The sequence below is a fragment of the Scardinius erythrophthalmus genome (assembly GCF_964197995.2).
Source record: "Scardinius erythrophthalmus genome assembly, chromosome: 20".
NCBI classification, from domain to species: Eukaryota; Metazoa; Chordata; class Actinopteri; order Cypriniformes; family Leuciscidae; genus Scardinius; species Scardinius erythrophthalmus.
This window is the reverse complement of record NC_138240.1, coordinates 13902034-13919139: the sequence shown is the minus strand read 5'-3', so window position 1 is coordinate 13919139 and position 17106 is coordinate 13902034. Positions and strand designations below refer to the sequence as shown.

Genomic DNA, 17106 nt, shown 5'->3' with positions numbered 1-17106 from the left:
TTTTTATCAATAATACATTCTTAAAGAATTCTTTAAAAAAAAAACTTTAAAGGGCAAATACATCCGGTTAACATTTAGCTGTCATTGTCAATGAGAAATCCCAGGGGAATGCGTGAATGTTCACTGTTGATATCTCTAGACGACCCCATGCTCTGACCAAAAGCAGAATAAAAGACCTGTCCAGCTCCTTACCATCAATTCTATTTGAGTTCTTTATCAGAAACTGATGCTGTCTTCTCTATTTTGAACTTATGATACTGAGGCACTCTGTCTTTTGTGTTTTCGTGAGCCACTTTTGATCAAGACAGTTTTACTCTGTCCATTATATAATACATAAAATATATGTTTGTATGCATATCATATATCTAGACTGTGTACTGTAGGAAGACCGGGGACAGTTGCAACATGGGGATGGTTGCAACATGTCATTTTTCTCCAATCAGAAACAAGCTAGAGTGATGACACTCATACTGCACATGCACAGTTAGACCCTCCCCCCACCAAGAAGACAGAGTAGACATATTCAACCTCTGCTGCTGCATTTATTGAACAAAACTTGTTTTGGAGGTATGAAAGTACATTTTTTCATGAGATATATTTTTTGTCATACTGTCCTGACATTTTGTATGAATTAATCAAAACTTAGTTTGAATTATTGTTTTGTTGACTTTTAAGTGACACGGTTAGCATGTGTCAAAGTCAGTGTGTCTAGCAGGCACATGATGTTCTGTCATGGCTGATAGGGTTGGGGACGGTTGCAACAAGTTATAAATTGCATGTTTAATAAAAGTTTGTTACATTGCAAATTGCTCAATTCTTCCTGTCTGACACTAAAATATGTAAGTAACACCTGCGCACTAATCTATGTAGGCCTATTACACAAACAAAACTCAATAACTGTTATTTGATAAATATGACTAAATAAATAAATTATAGGCTACAATAATATTATTTAAATAAATAATACTATAATATTATAGAAGGCCTAAAACAGTTAATATTTTCAGAATTCTATGCTCATTGAGAAAAAAATCAATGAAATTTAAGGAATTTTTAACGTGTTGCAACCGTCCCTGGGTTGTGTTGCAACCATCCCCTGGGTCGGGGTCAGTTGCAACATCTGACTTCTTCCATTCAAATAAATACTGTGAACGATATGTCATATATAATCATCTTTAAATGGTATGGGTAATTAGCGGACAGATGCAAGTTTAATAAATACAAATGGTTGGTCTAGTCCAAATAGTCTCTGAGTAACTGAGAGAAATGCAAAAAATACGCTTCAAAAATACAGCCTACCATTTTGTATTTGTGCACATTGTGAAGTATAAATCACTTTATTGAGCTCAATATACATGCAAATGAAATGAAGCAGAGCAACAATCCCTAGAGCCCAGAATTCAGGTTTCCAGAATGTATGCAGCCTTATGGGTATCACATTTTTTAGATCAAATGAATTTATTTCCCCTTCATTTCTCTCTCGATGGATTAATTAATAATATACTAAGATCCTAACTACCAAGATATTTTAACTGCCTTTACAAACTGCTACTACTAATATATCGAATAAATAAGGCATTCGTTATACTGTGTGTTTATGCTCTTATTGTGCCAAAATGACAAGATATTAGTGTGTGCTGATAATTTAGTTTAATTAGTGTGAGAATTATTAGGTAAATATCTTTATATATAATACATTATATAATTATAATGGCCATTATCTGATTAATATAATATAATATAATATAATATAATATAATATAATATAATATAATATAATATAATATAATATAATATAATATAGCTCAACTCTATTGGTTCAATGCTCACATTGCATTACGAAGTTATGTTTAACAGCGTCCAAGCTCTTTTAGCCAACATAAGTTCTTCCCTGCTGGCAACGCTTGATGATTTCTGCCCAGCCCTGGGCAGTTAGAGCCAAGCTGGTCTGCTGACGAGGCAAAAATTTGCAATGTAATTGCGTGGCCTGGCCGTCAGTGGCATCCATCACTTTCACTGCAGCCAAGGAATGCACTGCTGACTAACCAATGGCATTTTCATGCTCTCGCTAAACGTAAATCAAATCCCAACTGTACTGACATTTTCCAATCGGCTATCCTTCACTCCAATTGCTGTCGAGTTGGATATTTTATTTAGCTATAATTTCAAGTAAGCTCATTGATTCTGTATAATTGCATTCCATCACGTATCTCCAACCCAGGGGCTTTGATCATCAGCAGTTCATAAAGGCCATATCCACTTTTCCATATGCATCTGACTCTGATGAAAAGAGAGTGCCTGACTTCATAAAGTGCAAGGCCACATAAGTCATGAATGTATTTCTTTAAATGTATTGTTAGCTGCATTATTGGTCAAAAGCACTATCAGAATATTTAACCATGCATGCAAGTGGCTGTTATGAATGGCAGGCGTTCTAATTCTGTGTAAAACTACAGAGCTTTGCATGAAGTTCTGCGGGCGATGATTCAGTGTAGGCCTTCCGATGACCTCGCAGCAGCAAAAGCTGAAGTCCGAGACCAGATTAAACTTGACACCAGGAATTGAAGAGTCGTTATTTTTAAAGAGTCCCTTCGTGAGAAATGTACTGTTCGTAGTGAGTAGGGCACATGTGTCCGCGATGAGATGCAATTACTCTTGTTACTGCTGGGTCAGAGAAGTTTTCAGGCTTGAGAGGACATGATGTCGAATACGTTTAACAGTCTGTGCCTGACTGGCACATTTAAGACTTGTGAATAGGAAATTGTCAGTGAATGACAGTGCATATTATGTCACGGGGTGACTGTAGGCTTAAACGTCTCAAATGAATTGACAAGTGCTTAATTTGTTGTGATTTACCTGGGAGCTGCATCATATTGTCAGGGAGCAAAAATAAACGTTTCTCTCGTCTCGTCAACCCTTGCGCTGATGACTCATTTCCTATGAACTTACTTGACTTGCGTTGAAACTTGGCTGCAAAACTGACATTACTCTGGCGCTGTAAAGGGTGATGAATCTTAATAATTCAAATGAGAAGGTGATAATTATGGCCCCGTGGACTCCTGTAAAATGAACAAGTGCCTTGTGGAGAAGTGAATAAGGGGAAAAAATGTAATTACTTTAACAAGCTGCGCATGAAACCGGATGCATAGAGGGTATTAGGTGATGGTGAGAAGGATTCTTTCTCTTTGACAATGGAGTAAATCATTTTAAAATATATATTTTCAAATGATTGCTTACATCAAAAATCCTCAAATTTAAAATACAAAAAGATAATATTCTTGTAGTTGCACAATTAAATAAATTAGAGAATCTAACTGCAGATACTAAAAATGATACATTATGCCTACAAAACATTGTTAATCAATCAATCAGTCAGTCAGTCAATCAATCAATCAATCAATCAATCAATCAATCAATCAATCAATCAATCAATCAAACAAACAAACAACAAACTAGAAAATTACTAAAATATTATAGTAATTTATGCTCTAATGATTCCCAACTAGGGATACGTGGAACGACTTTGATTTGTTAAACCTATAAAAGTAAAGAAAAAAAAACTGATTTAAGTTCCTTTTCAGATAAGAATTAAAACACTAATTTAATAAATATTGTGTTTTTTATGAATTTCTGTGGATGACACCGATAATATTCGTGCTACTGTGTAAATCTGTTTTCAAACCACATATCAGCTGTGATTTTGATAAATTCTGACTTTAATTGTATTAATGATATTGTGAAGGGGACGTAAGCCAAAAACAAAGTTTGGCAAACAATGCTCTTCTAAATTTAACTCAGCTGATTAATAACCACACATATCCAATGAAAAACGTGCTAATAGCTGGTGTCATCAGGAAGGATTAGCTTGAAGTGAAACATCCAGTAAAGGTCTCTTCTCCATCATCCGGTCCAGCGTCATACAGAAAGAGATGACGAAGTCTCTGCGGAGGTGTGGGTGGGGGGGGGGGGGGAAAGAGGGGCGAGGGGAGATAAAGAGAAAGAGAGATGGAGACAGAAAGAGAGAGACAGAGCCAGATCTCAGACCTTATTTCAGAAGTTACCAAAGACTCCACACTCTGAGACAGAAGGTTAAGAACAGCAGAGAAGTCAAATCGTCTCCTCAGGGCCATAGAAAATCCTCTGGGAGCTCCGCAGGACAGAAGAAAGATCAATAGGGAGATTTAGAAGACTGAAATAAGATCGTGTTCTTAGCGTTGTGTGGTGTTTGTCCCGCTGCTGCTGCTATGAGCAGGGTGTTGATACTGTCCGTGCTCCTGCTGTCCCTGAGCTGGTGCAGATGTGCCGTCATCACAGGGGTGAGTCTGACTATAATCTCACTCCATTTACTCTTAGTCATTTTTATTCATTTTATTTTTCATTCATTTATGCAATTATACATGATAATGAATAGTGTTCAGTTGGTTTCAATAACTTATAGTGAAACAAGTTTTTTATATTTCGCCAAAATGGATTGGTAAAAATTTACAGTAAGGTTTCATTTGTTAACATTAACTAACATTTAACTACAGCATTTATTAGTTAACGTTAATATCAACATTGACTAATACATTTTTAAGATCAAAAGTTGTATTTGTTAGTTATTGCTCTGTAAACTGATGTGTTTTTAGTAATAGGTTAATAAATGCTTCAAAAAATGTTAATTAACTAATGTTAACAAAAGAGACCTTAAAGCGTTACCAGTGGATACAGTTTATTTATGATTTACATTCATTGTGTTTGTTCAGGCTTATTGTTTCTTTGATAATTGTTTGCCTGTCAGGCTGTGTGTCAGATTAAATTTACTGTATTAGAATAAATGTTTTTGAAAGGACAGTTTGTTCATTGTTCATCAGATTTTAGATGCATTTTTCCACATTTTCCTATATAGCCTAATCCTTTCTGCATTTCTATCACCCCCCCAATATTTGATCAGGGTTTCCCTTCCTTTTTAGCTTAATACTCTCACAGCCCCATCAGTAACATCCTAAATTGATATCCTCCATTTAACTCATATTATCATCTAGCATTTTAATTTAATAAAGAATAATAAATATATTGCAGGATACACTTAACAAAACAGACTTACCAAGAAAGTGACTTCCTCTTTGCTGGTCTATAAAAGGTTCTGAAAATTCTAGGTAAAATTCTAGAACAAACTAACTTTCTGAGAAAGGCATTATTTAATCTTATTTATAAGAAAAAATGTTAACGACGGTCATTTGCGCTCTTGGCGTTGGAGAATTCAAATACAAGCTCAACAAAATATCACTCATGAGCAATACACTATATAATTTGTACAAAATTGTAATCTTACAAGTAAACAAAGCCAAAGCAAGATCTTATACGTTTTGGGAATCAAGGGCATACAGTATGTGACGTGTTCTGTGTTGTGTTTGTGTGTCAGGCGTGTGACAGGGATGTGCAGTGTGGCGTGGGTCTGTGCTGTGCCGTGAGTCTGTGGCTCCGAGGCCTGCGGATGTGCACACCACAGGGGCTGGAAGGAGACGAATGCCATCCGTACAGCCACAAGGTATACAGATACACTCACACACACACTGTACAGAGCCATGAGAGACCCCTCCGGAAAATCAAAGCAGTGATTCGACTGGCTGGCTCGAGGGAACCCAAGGTTAAAAGTTATAAGAAGAGAAAGAGAAAAATGGAGACAAGGAGAAATAGAGAGAAAGAGCAAAACAACGGACAATAGATTATCAACCAACTCTAAATTGAAAAGAAACACTCGGATTCAAGAATGCAATCTCTTTTTAAACATCTGATCTGATTGTGACATGCAGCCAGAGATGAGTGAGAAAGGCTTTAAAAGAATCTGCTGATAAGTGTAGCTGATATCGATCAAATGTCTCACAGATCAGGGCTGTTTATCACTCTGACGGACAGTCTCAGACTGATACAGAAGCTTTGCCATTCAGCGTAGGCTACGAGGTGAAGAAAAGCAGATTTGGGGGTTTTTTGTGACTCAGTGATGACTAATAAAACTGACAAGATCCTTAAACAGAAACCTACGCCTATGGAATTTTGTAGTATCTTGATTGGCTGACCTAACTTCTGCAAAGATTTAATTAGAATGGTGACGTCTTTACACCAGTCAAGGTTTAAAAAGAAATGGTCTTTATTTTTATTAATTTGAATGTAGCAATTCATGTTTTTTTAATCAATGCATTGCTGATCAATAATAATAATAAATGATATGAAATAATAATGTCATGTAGTGATTAATAAAGTTATCTGCGTGTTTTGACTTCTCTGCAGTTTCCTTTCCCTGGGAAGAGACAACACCACACCTGCCCCTGCCTGCCACATCTGGTCTGCACCAGCTACAGCGACAACAGATATCGCTGTAACAGCGACTTTAAAAACATAGACTTTTAACACTGGAAAGAGTGCAAGAGGAATGGAGGAGGGGAATACTTGAAAGTAGGATAGCACAAGAAGATTAATAACAAGTGCCATAGCACCTTTCTGCTCATTTTTATTTTTCACTCTCATGCACTTTGCAGAACAGAAATGCAGACCTTATTCACAGTGGAGCAAGGTCTACCTTTAGAATCAGTGGTTTACCTTGCCATCCACTACACTTAATAGTAAAAGCAAAGTTAGTCTCATCACCAGATTACCTTTATGTTACACACACCTTGATATATACACCTTTATGTTGTGTACATGCAAACAGAGACATTTTGGAATGTGCTTAGGAGGGAGTCATATTTCTGAATAATTTATCTTCAATATGCTGTAAATATGTTGAAGGCTTAGTTATTATAAATAAAATATAATCAGTCTGAATTGTCTTTGTGCTTTTTTTCCACTGTGTGAAGAGTGAATGTGAACTGGACCTTTTCATGCATCTTCCCATTAATGTTTCTGTTAACGAAGTATATGACGGGGAAAAACAATTCGAATTTCTTTAAAACATTAACAGTTTTGAACTATAGCATCAAATCACTCCTGACTTTCTCTGAAATGCACACCTACTGCTCAAGGTGAGATATTAAACTAGCAACACTATACAGTGTTTCATCCCTAACTTTCACAGAACTCTCAAAATTATGAACAAACGTTCTTCCAGTAACGTTAATAGAATGTTCGTTAAAAGTAATCATGCTCGCAACAAATAATCATTGTTAACATGCGTTAGGCCCGTTCACACCAAGGACAAAGATAACGATAAAGATATAATTCTAAAAATCGTTCTCCATATTAAAGAATAACAGAGTTCACACCACAACTATAACGATAAAGATATGAGGAACGATATCGTTGGGATCACTTTCAGAACGATTTTTTTCCAGCTGTCGAACGATAAAACACTGACAGCCAATCAGAATCCATTCTAATTTAAAGGTCTAGCTCGCGCATTTAAAATGGATCTGGATCATCCGGGCGCGCGCGTGCTTAGAATAAAAAGACCGTTAGGCCTATCGGTCGTTGGTGTGGACGCATATATTGTTATAGTTATAGTTTATCTTTATCGTTATCTTTATAGTTATCGTGCTTGGTGTGAACGGGCCTAGGGCGTCAACACTCACTGAAAAATCTATTTGATTTTCCAAGATAATGGAAACTAAATTTTGGAGAGAAAAAAATGCCCTAGACCTCCAAAAAGAGATTTTCCCAATTTTATATACTTTCAAAATGAGAAATAATAGATAAGACATATGCTTTAGCACATATAAAACAAAGGTTTTTGAATGTAAAAATATAAAATAGAAAATTAGGTGCAATACAGGAACATAAAGCATTGTTTTCAATATTACACAATAGTAGAGATGTGTGTAGTAGATAGTAGAGATGTGTTTTCAATATTACACAATTAGAGATGTGTGAATCGAAGATAACCATTTGACCCTTCTTTTTTTATTTCACTTCTTTTTAACAGTCTACGTCTGTTCTGTATGACCGGAGCAATCTGAGTTTCACTTCATAGAAAAAAAGAAAAAGAAAAACACTATTGCAGTATCTATTCAAAGATGGTTCATGAACTCTGCAGTGAATGCAAAGGAATTCTCTTCATTTCTGAAAGCTTCTGGCTGATTAACATGGATAGGTCAACAAATTGCCTAGAACAAACATTATGAAGACAAAGCAAGGGCGCACTAAAATGTCAATGTTGCATTTATTGGCATGGTTGTGGAAAGTGGTTGTCCTGATTCATTTGAATGGCTTTGATTAAACCAGGGCCCTTGAAATCACCATATATGTTTGTGTAACTTTGCTCTGCAATACTTATCCTTTGGACAGAAGTGGCCAAGACTCACTCTCGATTCTGATAGGTCTTGCCATTGCTGCCAAAAGAAGTACTGGATTGCAAAAATTGGTTATTACAGATTTCGACATCTAGTCGAACTAGTTTCATAGTTGAAAGGTTCTCTATTCATCCAAAATAAAATGATTGTAATTATAATTATTGTCATCCTGTGCGTTTCTGTCTGTCAAACACCCAAATTTAACGATATACAGTTTGAGAGTAAAGAGAAATTCATTTTTAGCTTCATATAGAGACAGTACACATTTTTTTAAACTATATATAGACGTTTTCAGTTATCATCATTTATATTTGATATTATCATATCAAACAGTGTTGCATTAATAGTTTCTCATAATGAAAAGAAATATCCATTGAACAGCCAAAAACAACAAATGAAAAAACATCACAAATGTTTATGCTGGTGATATCAAAATAGTGGAGTATTCTACACTTCCCTCTGTTGTGAATGTACATCTTGAAGAAGGATCCGTGTCTCCTGGACTGCGTATCTGTAAATTGGCATAAATTTCAGATGGATCCTGGTGAGGCTTGAAGTCCACCATAGAGTAGATAACGCTGTTCTGCTCCTGTGGAGAGATGTTGAGCAGACAGGGTTTGATTCTACAAATCATCCTTCTCTATATACCAAGCTGTTCCCAGTTGATGAAGATGATTACAGATCAGCATACTATTATGAATAAGGAATGAAACGTTTAAGCAGAACGCGAGTTGTGGTTGAACTCATCGGTTTTACCCCATAATAAACATGATTTGTAGCATGACCGATGAATGTATCATAAAAGTGGGAGATATATAAAAATAAATAATCTGTAATTTACACTCAAAAAAATAAGTTGTTGAATGAACTTGATTCAATTAAGGAAAACTTTTCCTCGAAAATGAATGACATTTTCCAACAAAATCTAATTTGTTGGAAATGATTTGTTGTAATCTTGTTGTATGAACCTAAACTTATTTAGTCATTCCTGCTAGATAAAGTTGTGTCAGGTTAACTACAATTAATCTTTGCCCAGCCTAAAATCGCCAACATTATGATTTTAGCTAATTTGACTCTACAGTTATTTCCAATGACAGTCACTAGTGTTCAGTTTAATTAAAACCTCTTTTTACATAGTAATATTGAATATTATGCAAGTGTGCGAGTGAGGTTCAATGCAACAATAGTGTATGATGAGTGCCCACAGCCTTAAAATAAACACAGTCGCCTCTCTTCTGCATAATGGTAACCACAAAATTCAAAAACATTACAGAAAGTCCTCCAAATTTCTAACATAACTGAATATTAAACACTAACATTAACTAACAACATCTTTCCATTTACAGAAAAACACATAAAATAACACTTTAATCCCTAAATTTACCCTCCTAATGCAGTCCCTTGCAAAGCATGCTGGGAACTACAGATCCATTGCCCAGTTAGTTGTCAACAAAAATGATTCATGTAGTTTTCACACAAATTAATTAAGTAAACATCAGTTTTAAATATATTAGGTTGATTGAACACAATTAAATTAAGTTGTGACAAACTTTTGCTAATTTTAATTAATTGAATTTAACAAGAGGCAAAAATTATTTTTTTGAGTGTACACTTAAATATCTTACATCTGTCTGGGACTAAATAAAAGTCATCCGTCAATTGAAAATGTATGTACTCCTTACCATGTTGGTGTTAGCAGAACCACAAGTTCCACTTATTCCTGTGGTAGAGAAAAAAAAAGTGATCAACCCAAAAGATAGATTTCCTTAGATAACTGAAAATAATCATTGTTCATTGCACCTACCTGTGGATTTTTTCTTCCTGGTCTTTAGACGATAGACAAGCAGTGTCACTGAGATGACAGCAAACACCAGAACACTTAAAACTGCAGCGAGCGTGTAGGTTGTTCTCCAGCTGTCACTGCTTAACGTTGTGTTACACAGATTAATGACTATTACTATACTAATTGAATTGTAAGGGGTTAATATTTGTGACTAAATTTACCTGAGTTTCCCTGCATCGTTCTCAGAAACAATGGGTGTAGAAGGAGAAGAGGGCCAGACTGTTGACTTGATGGAGGATTTTGGCGAAAGAGGAGCTGTGTTTACTCCACTGAGATCTTTAAGGTCTATTTGTGGAAAATACCAATATTTTTACATTTTTATTTTACAATTTATAAGAAAAAAAAACTATTAAATAATATTTAAATACAACTTTCAAATGAGAATGACCAACACATAGCCCATACAAGTCTGATCAATTGATTACAAAGTAATTATCAACCCTTAATCAATGTATGCAAAAAAACAGTAATTTATAAAAAGAAAATCTCACCAGAAACTGTAACTTCAACACGTTCAGCACGTTCAACACGTTCATAGATGCCAGGGAACACTGCGACACCACACATGTATATGCCAGCGTCCATTACACTCAGGTCCGTAATTTTTACTTCAAATCCTCCACTGTAATTAATGATGAATATTCTTCCTTCATACTGGGGAGCAACGTTTCCTCTATTATTCACTAAGAAGAAGCACTGCGACTGATCAAACTTACAGCAAACTTTTTCATAATTATTATAATATCGGTCAAAGGAATATTTTAAAATAATTTGCCCTGATGAATAAATCACACGGAGTCCTTCGGTTGGATTCATTCCTGAAAAACATTTTCTGAACATTATTGTTCTTTCATTTTAAAATTGAGATTATATACATAATCCCATCTTTTATTGCTACTTGATATTGTATTTTATTCTTGAAATGATAAAAATAGATTTAAGTTCTAAAAAAAATAATTTCGTAAAAAACAATCCATAAACTTTTTAAATTGATCTAATATATATATATATATATATATATATATATATATATATATATATATATATATATATATATATATATATATATATATATATATATATATATATATATATATATATATATATATATTAAAATCTGCTATCAAATTTAAATAGGGAATTACAATGATGCTTTTGCTCCATAATCTTTTAAAAAGAGCAGAAAAAAACAAGAACCATTCTCACCGTTCTTCAAGAGCACAAGAAGAAAGAAAATCAGCTTCATTTTTCTCTCGAATAGTTCAAATGTTCTCTAAAAAGCTGGACTGACTTCGGCGAGCTTTATGTTGTTCTTCTGTCAAATTGAGGAACGAACTATCTAAATGTAAGACCATGACGAACAACTAACAGGAAAAGGAAGTGTGGCCTTGTAACTCTGTTGAAATGATGTTCTTCAAATGTGTTAATCAAGCCTGTTATCCAGTAATGAAAACCAGATATTTCTTTACAACCACTAACAGTGCTAATTGCACATTATGATTTCAATATCTCTTGCCAGCTGTGGCATGTTTTTTAACACACCATAAAATAATTTTAATGGCTCTCTCAGTAGCATATGAGAAACCATAATGCTTAAACCTTACATGTTATATTAGCAATCTTCTGCACAAAATTATATCCAATTTTATATAATCTAAATCAATATATTTTGTTGTATCCACCATTAAGAGTCAATAGAATTAAGTGTGATTAATCTCATGATTTCCAACCCGCATTTCGACTGAAACGGTGATGTCAAATTTAGTAAATGTCTTATTTTATACTTTTAATTCTCACAATCTATATCTGAACTTTTTGCAGACCCCCTTGCAACCACTTTCCGCCCCCTTGAGGGTGCCTGCATGGACCCCATTTTGATTTACATCACCTCTGGTCTCCACGTGTTGCTTTCATCCCTCGATCATCTGTCTTCCATTTGAGAACAGAACATTTAAATGAACACAACTTTATTGGGAAACGGTTAAAGGTCATACAAATTTGGTGATTATTAGAACATAATGTCTCTATCCATCAAGAAATTGACACAAAAATTACTTAAACATGCTTTTTTTGTGCTTTGCTTTACGTTCAACCTGCTGTTTCAGCAGAATCATTATTTTCATATTCGTCTTCATATTTGTCCATGATTCATCTAAGAAGAGAATCACAATCAGACTTTATATTGTTTTATTGATAACATAGCCTACTGTTGTTACAGAGCTTCCAAAGCAATTTTTAAACAGGAACATTTCCTATTACAATTGGTATTTAATCCTAGACTAACTGTTTACAGTAAGCCATCTAGAGTGTGTTTGACAAAAGAAATAGACAAAACAGTACTAATATTATAAATCTATACAACTTACACCTACCGTTCCTGAAGAATTATGAAGGAAAACATTTATTAGGGATTCCAATTTTTCAGTTATGGATATACTGTGTTAAAGAGGACATGCTAACCTGAATTTGGTTGCCTTGAGATTCCATAACAAGCTGTAGTGGGATTAAATATTGACCTCCATCCTGAGAGTTGATATACTGAACCTGGGCAATGGAAGAAAGGAGAAGATATTGGACAGTGATTTGATTATATCTGAGAGTTTAAAAAAAATATTTATTTGAACCTATTTTCAGTGCTGGGTAGATTACAAATTGTAGTCTGTTACTGATTCCAAATTACATGACAAAAATTGTAGATGGTAACATAATCCATTACATTACACATAGAAAGTAAAATATGTGCAAATGTCTGAGGTGCCCTTGAGCAAGACACCTAACCCCCAATCGCTCCCCGGGTGCCACCACATAATTACGTCATGTTTTCCCAGACTCGGGTTCGTGAGTTGAATGAAAAGCTATTAAGTAATTAAATCATACAAAAAAAAAAAAAAAAAAAAAAAATCATTTTCAAATAAAAACAATCAAATTAAACACTTACTAAAAAAGACAAAAAACATTTAATTTGTTTCATGTCAAGTGACCATTAACCGACATCAGATAACATGAACTTAATTTTATTATTTATGATTATTTGTATTATTATTATTGACTTAATTTTATTATTGATCTAACATATTAGCTTAAAATCTCAGGGGTACTTCAAGTAAATATATTCAGTCAAAGAATCCCTGCATTGCATGTCATATGAAATTATGTACATTTGTACATTTTAATGTGCTTGAAAGACAAAAGCTTTCCAAAGACAGTATCACATGATTAAATGACCCACTGAGAGGTAATTCGAAAGTTGAAATGTTGAGAAGACACTTGTTTCTGTAAATCCAGTGATCAAACGCTGAGTAGCTCTCAGTTTTCAGTGATAGTCACATAACAAGTGGCGGTTCTGTGTGTGTGATTACACAAACCTGGAATACTTTCTGAACAGTGGCGTACACAGACCTCCTCAGGTCAGGGGCGGAAGGACCAAAAAGGGCAAAAAAAAAATGTTTTACATAAACAAATCACCTGTATTTAAAGCAGTACCGGTCTGTCTGTTGTGTTTTTAAATATTTTAATGACTTCCTCACAATTGATTGGAATATCTCGCTCGATGGAGAGCCGGTCAGAGAGCCTCTCTTCATTACAAAAGAAAAGACCTTGATACAATTAGAATGCATAACACATCAAACAAAAATAGGGAAATTATGATTATATTTTTTTGTATAATTATTGTTAGTGGCAATGGTGTATAAGTGTATTGTTATTTATTATAATATTTATAATAATAATAATAATAATAATAATAATAATAATAAAAATAATTTACATTTATCAGAGAGGGGCGCAATAGCCTACATTTTGAGACAAAAGGGAGACAAAAACTTTTAAAGTAGTGGGAAGAATCAATGAATTTACTTCCATTGTGAAAATAACATGTAATCAGTGTTGGGCATGTTACTATTAAAAAGTAATTAGTTAAGTTACTAGTTACTAATCACAAATAGTAACTGAGTTAGTATCTGAAGTACATCATTATAATAGTAACTAATTACCAGAGAAAGTAACTATAACTATTAATTTTGAGTTACTTAAAAAAAAAAGGCAAACAACTTGGAGTCCCCTAATATTACATATTAAATGAATGAAATGGACACTAAATAGAATAAATTGTTATTATGAAACATTGTACACTTATCTACACTATTTGAATGTTGCTGTGGGACAATGTAAGAGACACATATTAAATTCAATGTATTATTGTAAATATTATCATTACAGTGAAAAAAAAAACACAATATGGACAAAAAAAACACAATATGGACAAAACAAAAACACAATATGGCAAAATTTGGTTTCATTTCTGGCCAACAAATAAGTCTAAAAATAAATTCTCCTTATTAAGAAATGTACCAAAATGAATAAATAATAATAAAAATATATACATACACTCGTTGCAAATTAAAATGATAAAACTGTCACACAACTTCACAAATGGTAGACATACTGTATTTTCTTCCTCGCAAAAGTAACAGTTTAACAAGAAGTGCTCTCATTATAATACTGAACAATGTACCAAAAATAAATAATCATAATAAAAAAAAATATATTTTTAACCTAGAGAGATCATCATCACATCCTCAGAGATTATTTCAGCCAAATTCTAGGCATGTTTGCCGCATGTGTTCACAACCAGTCAAACAAAGATGTTTTTTGTTCCCTGCAGGTTATTTTTGGGTTTTATTTTATAACCTAAAGAGAAAAACTTCACAGAACGTTCCCTGCAGTTTTTTTTATATATATATATATATATATATATATATATATATATATATATAACGCCGTTATTCCCATCACTGCATGTAATAATAATAAAAAGTAACTGTAGTCTGTTTATAACTATTTTAAAACGTAATATAATCTGGTAATTAATTTTTGGAATTTGATTACATAATCCAGATTACATGCAATCAGTTACTACCCAGCACTGCCTATTTTTATAGTGATAGTTGTAAAACTGTGGCAGAAGTTGTACCTCAGTAATTTCATTGTGTCTGCTCTTTAAGTACTCAAACATCTGTCCATCTGCAGGGTTGTTCTGCAGAATATATGTCACTTCCTGTGAAGCAAAGTGAACCATATTTATAGGACATGGGTTTTATAATGTTCCGAAATATCCCCATTAGTGCCAGCCACTTGATGGATGAGAAAAGATGTACAAACTGCTTACCAAACTGGTGTTGAGAGAACTGCAAGTTTCATATTTATCTGAGTGTACAAAGAAAAGCATGGATTATGTTCAGGCATTATATTTAAAAATCAAAATCAGTGGCATTGATACTCAAAATTGCAATTAACCTGTGGATTGTTTCTTCCGATTCTTTAGAAGGAACACAAGCAGAGTCGCTGAGACAGCAGCAAACACCATGAGACTGAAAACAGCAGCTAGCATGATGGATGTTCTCCAGCTGTCAAACATGTTATGTTTGTCATGTTAATATTAAAGATATAATTCATTCAAAAATGTAAATTCCGTCATCATTTACTCTCCCTCATGTCATTCCAAATCTCTATGACTTTTTCATCTGTGGAACACAAAAGAATAAAAAAGTATTTTCTTTTCTTTTGGTCCATAAAATGAAAGTCAGTTGGGTTCAATGTCCTTTGGACCCCAGTATTCTTCAAAATATCGTATTCTTTTGTTTCGAAGACATGGAACAACACAAGGTCAAGAAAATTATTACAGAGTTTTTTTTTGTTTTTTTTTTATGGGGGTGAACTGTCCCTTTAAGAACTGGAATTTTTAGACCATCATATAGGCTATATGACAAGATTTACCTGAGATTCCCAGAAACAGTGGGTGCTGAGGAGGAAGAGGGCCAGACTGTTGACTTGATGGAGGAATTTGGCGAGAGAGGAGCTGTGTTTACTCCATTGAGATCTTTAAGGTCTATTTGTGGAAAATACCAATATTTTTACATTTTTATTTTACAATTTATAAAAAATAAATAAATAAATAAAAAACTATTAAATATTATTTAAATACAACTTCCAAATGAGAATGACCAACACATAGCCCATACAAGTCTGATCAATTGATTACAAAGTAATTATCAACCCTTAATCAATGTATGCAAAAAAAACAGTAATTTATAAAAAGAAAATCTCACCAGAAACTGTAACTTCAACACGTTCAGCACGTTCAACACGTTCATAGGTGCCAGGGAACACTACGACCCCACACATGTATATGCCAGCGTCCATTACACTCAGGTCCGTAATTTTTACTTCAAATCCTCCACTGTAATTATTGATGAATATTCTTCCTTCATACTGGGGAGCAACGTTTCCTCTATTATTCACTAAGAAGAAGCACTGCGACTGATCAAACTTACAGCAAACTTTTTCATAATTATTATAATATCGGTCAAAGGAATATTTTAAAATAATTTGCCCTGATGAATAAATCACACGGAGTCCTTCGGTTGGATTCATTCCTGAAAAACATTTTCTGAACATTATTGTTCTTTCATTTTAAAATTGAGATTATATACATAATCCCATCTTTTATTGCTACTTGATATTGTATTTTATTCTTGAAATGATAAAAATAGATTTAAGTTGTAATAAATTTGGTTGATTGGTTTTGTACAAATCAATCCATAAACGTATTTAAATTGATATAAAATAGTTTTTTTTAATCTGCTATCAAATTTAAATAGGGAATTACAATGATGCTTTTGCTCCATAATCTTTTAAAAAGAGCAGAAAAAAACAAGAACCATTCTCACCGTTCTTCAAGAGCACAAGAAGAAGGAAAATCAGCTTCATTTTTCTCTCGAATAGTTCAAATGTTCTCTAAAAAGCTGGACTGACTTCGGCGAGCTTTATGTAGTTTTCTGTCAAATTGAGGAACGAACTATCTAAATAAAAGACCACGACGAACAACTAACAGGAAAAGGAAGTGTGGCCTTGTAACTCTGTTGAAATGATGTTCTTCAAATGTGTTAATCAAGCCTGTTATCCAGTAATGAAAACCAGATATTTCTTTACAACCACTAA

At 33.8% G+C, this 17106-nt stretch overlaps 2 protein-coding genes across 2 annotated transcripts; one reads left to right on the top strand and one right to left on the bottom strand.

The window, feature by feature from the left end:
- The first annotated feature begins 3958 nt into the window (after window positions 1-3958).
- prok1 (prokineticin 1) lies at window positions 3959-6509 on the top strand. Its single transcript, XM_081348447.1, has 3 exons — window positions 3959-4316; window positions 5405-5530; window positions 6271-6509. Exons 1-3 carry the CDS (start codon window positions 4245-4247, stop codon window positions 6388-6390), a joined length of 318 nt encoding a protein of 105 aa, XP_081204573.1. The 5' UTR covers window positions 3959-4244; the 3' UTR covers window positions 6391-6509.
- Window positions 6510-6760: 251 nt separating this feature from the next.
- LOC308680339 (uncharacterized protein) lies at window positions 6761-16865 on the bottom strand. The gene is made up of 12 exons (XM_081348445.1): window positions 16836-16865; window positions 16215-16345; window positions 15883-15994; window positions 15403-15512; window positions 15275-15312; window positions 15080-15163; window positions 12568-12651; window positions 10599-10761; window positions 10269-10392; window positions 10069-10187; window positions 9947-9984; window positions 6761-8853 (listed from the first exon to the last, which is right to left on the bottom strand). The coding sequence occupies exons 2-12, from the start codon at window positions 16306-16308 to the stop codon at window positions 8680-8682; spliced, it is 1140 nt and encodes a 379-aa protein (XP_081204571.1). The 5' UTR covers window positions 16309-16345; window positions 16836-16865; the 3' UTR covers window positions 6761-8679.
- Window positions 16866-17106: the final 241 nt, after the last annotated feature.

Coding starts and splice junctions, on each gene's coding strand:
- LOC308680339 (XM_081348445.1), bottom strand. CDS start 16,308: ATGGACGCTGGCATATACATGTGTGGGGTCGTAGTGTTCCCTGGCACC. Junction 15,513..15,882: donor ACTGTTTCTGGGAATCTCAG/GTAAATCTTGTC, acceptor CATGTTTGACAG/CTGGAGAACATCCATCATGC. Junction 15,313..15,402: donor TCGGAAGAAACAATCCACAG/GTTAATTGCAAT, acceptor TTGTACACTCAG/ATAAATATGAAACTTGCAGT.
- prok1 (XM_081348447.1), top strand. CDS start 4,245: ATGAGCAGGGTGTTGATACTGTCCGTGCTCCTGCTGTCCCTGAGCTGG. Junction 4,317..5,404: donor GATGTGCCGTCATCACAGGG/GTGAGTCTGACT, acceptor TTTGTGTGTCAG/GCGTGTGACAGGGATGTGCA. Junction 5,531..6,270: donor GCCATCCGTACAGCCACAAG/GTATACAGATAC, acceptor ACTTCTCTGCAG/TTTCCTTTCCCTGGGAAGAG.